The following is an 8,096-nucleotide window of genomic DNA, read 5'->3' on the forward strand; positions in this document are numbered from 1 at the left end:
TTGAGGATTCAGAAGAAAATGGTGTCAGGGTGATGGAGGAGGCATTTTAAACAGCAAATAATGAAACTCAACACTTGAGGATTCAGAAGAAAATGGTGTCAGGGTGATGGAGGAGGCATTTTAAACAGCAAATAATGATAGTTGAACCAAGTATTACACTATACAGACTCTAACCGACGAAAATGAAAACCTTCAAAGGAATATTTAGCAAATAGTGCTCCCAATATCTATTGATGAAAGAAGAATAGCAAGCAGCAAGTAATACGTGAGCACTCAAAAAGCCCATCGCTAAGAAATTAGTACAACAGCAGATTTTCTATAGAACATAGAACAGGCATTTAAATATCCGTAGCTGTGAATTATCTAGACCCCATGACTTAGTTTGTGCCTACCACAGTCCTGCTCTAGACTTACAAGGTGAAAAAAAAAGGAATCAACCATACTGAACAATGCACATACAATTCTTAGTCATTTGTTTCCCCGTAAAAATATCACCGGAGCAAGGTACCACATGAAGCGGATGGAGTGCACTTTTTTCCCCTCTTTTTTCAGTGGTATCAGGTACGAGACATTTTTGTGTCCAAATAATTGTTGGGGAAAACTGAATCTCGACACCTTTTCATTTTCCTTTCTATGATGAAGCTAAGTTCGTTCTTAAGGCTTTAGAAATAATCATGACCCAGCTCTTTTTTGCCAAGTAACAACAAAAACGAGTTCTCCCCAGAGCACATACTAACCTAACACAGTTCTTTCCACCGATTGAATATTTAGGTAGGTTACTTTCACATCATACATTCAACAGAAAAGAATAAAAAAAATCCATGGAATTTAACACCCATAAGATAGCTGAGTATTGACATGTTTACATTACAGTTGGTAAATACCACATGAACATAAAAGCGACCAATTCAGAACATTCAGGTTCTCAATATAACTGTGTTGGGATACTCGTACTAAATAATTAGAAAGGCCCACAGTAGCAATGGAACCGGAGAAAGTATAAAGTATACAAAAAAGACAGTTATCACCTAAAACAATTTGGGATTATAAGGTGTAGTTAAAATTGAGACTCCAATCAATTATCAGTTTTGATATTACATACACCGCAACACTGCCATCCTTACATGATTTGATTTTACCTTTTACCATGCTACACAACAATATTCCTGCAAAACTGGTTTTAATTTCCTCTTCATTTGCTGTAAATTACAGAAAGCTCAAGATCTGCAGTGATGGCGGAAGACAACCAACACAAATGCCAAACATACAACAGTGCAACCAAACATGGGTAAATTCTTTTGAGATACCCTTCTGAGTGGCTGCTGTCAAATGTATTCCTGGTTGAGTATGGCCCTGCAGCAGGAGATTACAAGGACTTCCTGCTCCAATCCCCAGTTCATTTTGGAAGGGACAGAACTTCATAGCAGGGAGCTAATCTGGTTCAACGCCATAACGGCGCAGACACAGTATTGATGGTGTCTGTAAACAATTGTTAAGCCCCTTGAACCAGTAGGGCTTACCCAACCACAGCTTTGGAGAAACAAAAGTTTTCCTTGGATGTTTTATTCCTCGACCGAGTGCATACAAATTTTCTCCAGTAGCAAAGGCCAGTCTTCTCCGAGTTGCTGTGGATTTAGCCCCATTGCAACTTTGAAATCAAGCAAAGATATTGGACAACAGCTTCTCTGTTCTTGGCCACCTTCCAGAGGCCCACTGCTACTTTGCATCTGTGACTGACTACCCAGCCAGATGCCATTAATGACTTTACCCTGAGGTTGTTTCTTGTAGACAGATTGCACTGATGGCTCATGTCCAGATCTTGCTCCTACTAGCTCAATGCAAGACCTGATCAATCGCTTCAGATATGCATCCAACCCATTATTTAACAAATTAGCAGAGTCTGTTGACACGCCTTCAAGGCCCTGTGTTCCTGCAATCCGCTCCATTCGTTTCCTCAATGTATCAGTATCAGATAATCCACCACTGTCATAATAACTAGCAAAACTACTGCTTGGCACCGGCTGAGCCCTGCGGGCCCCACCTATACTAGCGGGGCAAAATGGAATTCCGAGCGGAGCCGTAAGTGGACTTCTAGTGGAGCTGGAGATGTTGGCCTGCTCCACCTCTTCCCCATCTTCGACAGCAACTACTTCAAGCTGACCTTTGCTATGTACAGAAACCAGATCATCCTGTGATCTCTTTATTCTTGGTTTTTTAATAGGACGCTGAAGCGAAACCTCCCGCTCATTTTCAGGCTGCTCCGCAAGGCCCTGGTGATGATGGACAGGCCTCTGGAAATCACATGGATACAAATCCCCATTTTCCATGATAACCTTGATGCTTTCATCTGTATTGATAGATTGTTGAGAAGGAAACTCCACCTTCCCATTGGGTCCAAGAAGACTTGGCCGATCTTTAAGCTTCCTTTCTCGAATGCCAGACATGCCCTTTCGGGGCACATTTGCTGGAACATCCCCATTTGACCAAATTACCGGAGTCGGCGAATGAGTTGGAGTTGGTGGGGGCCCACTTTGCTTATACCCATCTTCTCTTGGAGGAGATTTCTTTCCAGCTGTTACAGCAGACTTCCGGACTTCCTTCTCGTTAACTGATGGTGGGACCTTCGAATGACAAACATTCTTCAGAATTGAACGTATCAACTGGTTGTGGAGAGGGAGATTCTCCCTCCCAAGAGTTCGATAACATAGCTTATCAAATTCCCCCTTACTTAACTTAAGGCTCAATAGCCCATTCAAATAATGGAAGTAAAGCTTTGACCTCTCTGGGCCAAGCTTCTTCACTATCTGTGCCTTCAAGTCAGCAAGATTGATCCGCGAGTGCTGCTGTGAAGGTTGCATTCTCAAAACATAGGGTCCATATAAGACTTCCAGAATCACCAATTGTCCTTATTGCAACACAAAACCGAGATACCCCAATTATTGCCAATTGAATTAGGGTTTGCTTCCTTTCCAACAGCGCCTCCTGCACACACCTGAACCTGGATTTAATTCCACCACGTGCAGACCAGACAATGCAGACACGAATCTCATCTTCAAGAACAGTAACCCTAGAAAACAGAAAACAAAGCCTTCAAATAGAGATCTCAGTGACTTCCGAACTTACTCAACTCAATCCCTCCAAACCCCTGAAAACTCAAAATTTTCAAATTCCGATCCGTTAAAATAAAAACCCTAACTTGAAATCACCAAAAACCCCGGTTCAAAAATTACACGTTACAAATTCCCTCCCATTTTCAACCACGCAAAAACCCTGAAAAACACCTCCCTGTAAGTCGAGAAAACCCCCATTCCATCGTAATTCAAAAAGTAAAGAGTACCCAAATTCTCTCTCTGCTCTGAGATCACGAAGCTGAACAAAACGTAAAACGATAAGGATTTGAGTTGGAAGTAAGTTCGATGGTCAGACCGTAAGTTCAAAATTTTTGCAGAAAAAATAATAAACAATACAGAGAACCGAAAGAAAGATTTTTAAGCTTCAGAGAGATGGAAGTAATTGAGAATATAAGAAATCGTATCCGACCTTTTCAAGCTTCTTCTGTGAGTAAGATAGATTGAGATTCAGGGTTCGCATCTACAGAGACTTGCTTTGATTCCTCGTATGTTCCTTCGATTGCTCTTTATTCGATTTCGCTCCCGAGCTTCCTTATCTCTGTCCCTCTCTCTCTCTCTCTGCTTCTGCTTTTAATTTTACTTTTATTCTCTCTCCCTCTCTCTGTAGATATATTTCTCGCGCTCTTCTCAGAATTAGATTGCACCCTCGATCGCTGCAAGTACTCTCTCTCTCTCTCTCTCTCTCTCTCGTTTTTCTTCCCTTTCTCTCTCTTCGCTCTACGAGTCTTTCTTTTCTTTTTAGTTTTTTCAAATATTTTATTCGTTTGTTTGAGACTTAATGTAATTCGATAATGGTTTATTGGGTAGACCATGTTGGGTGAACAGGTTGGACCGGAAGCTTTTGAGGTCCAATATGAAATCTAATTTTATTTGCTAAACCCTTGGAAGAACAATCATATACGAAAGGTGATTGGCTAAACCATCGTGTTTATATGTTTCTTTTGTTTTGTTGCATTAAATATAGATTGATTAGTCGATTAGTCGGTCCGGTCATTGGTGGTGGTTTGGTTCTTGGTTGATATTGAAACCATGATTACACAAACCATATTCATTATGGATAATTTTCTAACGATTTTCTCTTTCTAGTAATTTACTTGTACATTGGCTTGTTTTTTGAACTATCTCTCTATCTTTTGTATACTAGTTGACATGGCAAGATTGTCTAGTAAATTAAGGGGTATTACCTATTATTAATAGTACATATTATTTTGTGCATTGAAGAATTTGTTGGATATTGGCTGAAAACTATTTACATACCTTTTAAAACAAGATTTGAGGAAATTTTAAATTTATTTTAAGGGAGAGTTTTTTGTTTAGGAGTGCTGCTCTTGTGCCAGCACGGGGCCAATGGGAATGCATGTGGAAGCATTAACAGGTGTGAGATTTTTTACTTTCCTTAAGAGCAAGATGGTCATTTCATAGGGGACTGAATCTGGACACAAAAGCTACATTCTCAGACAGAGTCAATTTTCCCTAATTTTAATTAACAATGTTTTCATGGAGTTCGGTATGAAAATATGAGTCAAAGGCTAGTAATCGTAGCTTCTAAAAAGGAATATGAAATAATTTTTTGATAAATTTAGTAAAAATATAAGACAGAATTTGAAGATTAATTTAGTATAAAACTAAGGAGATGTATTGCTTAAATTAAATGAAATATCTCATCTGAAAATGAACAAGGTAGGAAATCTATAGACAACTAGGATTCATAATGCGTATTAATGTTTATTAACTGAAAAGAAAAGGAATATTGTTAATGTCTTGATGAACATGTTGGGAATACAATATTACAATATCCAAATTATTGATCATTACACAGAATATTTTTTATTATTATCATACGATTATAGACTCAAATATAATAAAAATATATATTAAAATCTGAAATTTTGAAATAAACCAAATTTATTTTAATTATAGAAATTATATTTCATAGCCCCGTTTTGAAAAGACTTCCTAAAGATATAATTCACTATTTTGATCCACATCTACAAATGATGTCAAAATTCTGACAATATCTTGCAACTATTTTGCTTGAGAGTTATGTAATCGATAAAGGTTTAGAATTGTTACATGTTAATTTTCAAGGCTTAATTCAATCAAATACCCATAAACCTTGATTTTTAAAGTTTTATTTTTTCTATATAGAAAAATTTCCGATTAGGTTGAAACTTGGTGTGTGAAAAGAGACCTAGGCATCTACCTATCCACTCTACCACACTACAAAATTTAGGGCAATTTAGGTATTGCTTCCTAAGTGGACTGTTTAGGGAACCTTTACCCTTTTAACATCTGGCTATCTCTAGTTTGGCACCCAAGTTTTGCCATGTGTATGGGTAATGTGGTAACTGTGACCATATTTTATCATGGGTTGGCCTTAATAAAGCACATCAAGGTGACCTATCTCACTGTGACACATGAAATGATGTTGCAGCAATTTAACTATTGGATAGTTAATACATGTCTTGGATTAGCCAAGTGTCAAATTTTAGAGTCTAATTCAGTCAAATACCCTTATGTGTATTGCCATACATCCTAACGTGTGACAATGCATGCTTATAGTGTTCCAATCACTAATATGCACACTCCCATAGTCCTATTTTTCAAACCCTTTTTTGCCACATGCAAAACTCTGTTTAGGCTGAAATTTTATCATGGGTTCTATAGTCCACAAAATTTAAGCTATATTGTCGAGAGACTATAATCTATCAAAAAATACTCCAACTTGATCTTGGTGATATCAAACACATATACTTAGGTGTCAATCCAATACTTGGATACATTGGTGATGACCTAAAGGATAGTCATGATGGTTTTGAGAATACTAACATATGTTTTTTAGTGTGAAAAAAGGTTAATATACTCCCATAAAACGCTGATGGAGTTTAATTTAATATGCAATCATCAAGCCTGAACTTAATTGGATGTCAAGCAAGCAATCATTTGAAGAGCAATATGGAAGCCGATAGTCGCATTATATAGAGCTTCACCAAGCCATGGTTATTCAGAAATTGATAAATACTAATGAGTTAGAAGGAACTCACGCATTGGTCGTGTTGGGGAGGTGGAGGACAACAGGAGTACATGGGGAGTTGCAGGGGTGGGACTGAGGAGTTGAAGTTGGTTGAGGGTTGAGCTCCAAGGGATGGGGGTTGTTGGGTTATAGAGCTTCACCAAGCCATGGTTATTCAGAAATTGATAAATACTAATGAGTTAGATGGAACTCGCGCATTGGGTTGTGTTGGGGAGGTGGAGGACAACAGGGGTATCGGGGAGTTGCAAGGGTGAGGCTGAGGAGTTGAAGTGGGTTGAGGGTTGAGCTCCAAGGGATGGGGGTTGTTGGGTTAGGGGAGGCGGGGATGGCTGGGTTGGGGGAGGCAGGGTGGGTGGGAGGGAAGTTGCAGGGATAGGGTTAGGGAGTTGAAGGGGGAGGGGTTGGGGTGGGGTTGAGAGTGGATGGGTTGGGAGAGTTGGGGGCTGCAGGGGTGGGCGGGAGTTATAGGGGCAGGACTAGGGAGGGACGCGAGGGTTGTGGGTGGGGGTGGCGGCGGTGATGGTCCTGAGAGATTGGGAGTTGGGTGGGGGCAAGATGGGGGAAGTGGTGGGCTTATTTTAAATAGCATTTAATGGCGGGAATAAAATTGGTGGTGACACGAAATCTCATTTTGTTGTTTTTAATTAAGTAAGTAACATTAGTGGCAAAAAAAGCCTCCAAAGGTATTTTTGTGGCGGTATAAAAGACGCAACCAAAGGTTATATAACAGATGACAATAAGAAAACGTCACATAGCAATAGTGGTGCCACATTTATTGATAGAGTTCTGGTGATTAAAAAGCTGTCGCTAAATCCTTTAGTGAGCTAAAAAACCTCAAGGGCCTTTTGCTCACATAACAAGTTTCAGCCTACATGAATTGGCAATGTGGAAAAACAAGCTTTTAACAAATCCAAGCAAGTGTTAAGGACTGTGAAAGGTGCATTGACATATGGAATGATATCCTTTAGATGTGGATTTTTTTTCTTGGGGGGGGGGGTAAACTTTAGAAGTGGATATATGCTTGAATTTGAATATGAAACTTAATGTGTTTCCAGGTCAAACAATTTTGCTAACACCCAATAGCTGGAATCGCCACATCAGTTCTTCATGTGGCAAAATTAGGGGGTTTTCGCCTAGAAAATTTCTCCAACCTGCTCATCTGTGAAATTTTTTTACGTCATACTAATTTCCTTCAAGGGGTATTGCATCAAAACAAATGGAATCTAAAAGATACCTATTTTGGTTTGTGGTTACTTTCTTTGTTTGCGAGCTCCACTACATTCAATTGGTAGTGGCCACTGCAACCCTTCGCTTATGCATTATTTGTGGATTCATATATGGCAACATTTAGCATTGTTGTATGAATCTCAGTAATGTTTAATGTGAACCATGTTGGATTTATGTGTCCATCAAACCCGGTTCGGTCCGGTTCAAATTCGATTTAACTTTGTATTGAACCTTTATACATTTTGGTTTTATATTATCACATGCGATATAAACTTTTTGAGTATTATATGTCCGTAAGTATTACTTAAAATGGTAGTTACGACTAGGGTTTGGGCTGGGCACCTTTATCATATGGCCATCGCATTGGGTATGCCTAACATGTGATGTCAGGGTACGAATACGAGTACTCACATGTTTGATGTGTGTTTTGGCGAAGAATCTACTTTGTCGATTTCCTCATGTGTTAGCACTAGATGTAGGATGTGATAGACATGAGTCACCATGATTCTGTACGTAAGAGGACCCTGTCACTGCAAGGTGTGATCGCATTCTTTGGTTCATCAATGACTGAGACTCAAGTGGGTCAAAGCCAGTGTTCTGGGAATGCGCAAACACTTTGTGAGTGAAGGAATTACTCAACATGATCACCACTACTCGATTGGGGAACACCAAGATTGAGATTGTCTGTGAATGGTCGGATTGGA

The 8,096-nt window shown here is 39.3% G+C and overlaps 1 protein-coding gene across 2 annotated transcripts; it reads right to left on the reverse strand.

Annotated features, from left to right (window-relative positions):
* Positions 1 to 1,052: 1,052 nt before the first annotated feature.
* LOC122669443 lies at positions 1,053 to 3,882 on the reverse strand. Of its 2 annotated transcripts, XM_043866209.1 has the most exons (3): positions 3,795 to 3,840; positions 3,541 to 3,679; positions 1,053 to 3,067 (listed from the first exon to the last, which is right to left on the reverse strand). In XM_043866209.1, exon 3 carries the CDS (start codon positions 2,856 to 2,858, stop codon positions 1,563 to 1,565), a length of 1,296 nt encoding a protein of 431 aa, XP_043722144.1. In that variant the 5' UTR covers positions 2,859 to 3,067; positions 3,541 to 3,679; positions 3,795 to 3,840; the 3' UTR covers positions 1,053 to 1,562. The 2 variants fall into 2 exon arrangements, with proteins under 2 accessions (XP_043722144.1, XP_043722143.1); XM_043866208.1 differs by having other exon boundaries at positions 3,541 to 3,882.
* Between the last annotated feature and the right edge of the window lie 4,214 nt (positions 3,883 to 8,096).

Source organism: Telopea speciosissima, chromosome 7 (genome assembly GCF_018873765.1).
Source record: "Telopea speciosissima isolate NSW1024214 ecotype Mountain lineage chromosome 7, Tspe_v1, whole genome shotgun sequence".
NCBI lineage: Eukaryota > Viridiplantae > Streptophyta > Magnoliopsida > Proteales > Proteaceae > Telopea > Telopea speciosissima.

Bases quoted from the DNA above. Each gene is read 5' to 3' on its own strand.
- LOC122669443 (XM_043866208.1), bottom strand. From the start codon at position 2,858: ATGCAACCTTCACAGCAGCACTCGCGGATCAATCTTGCTGACTTGAAG.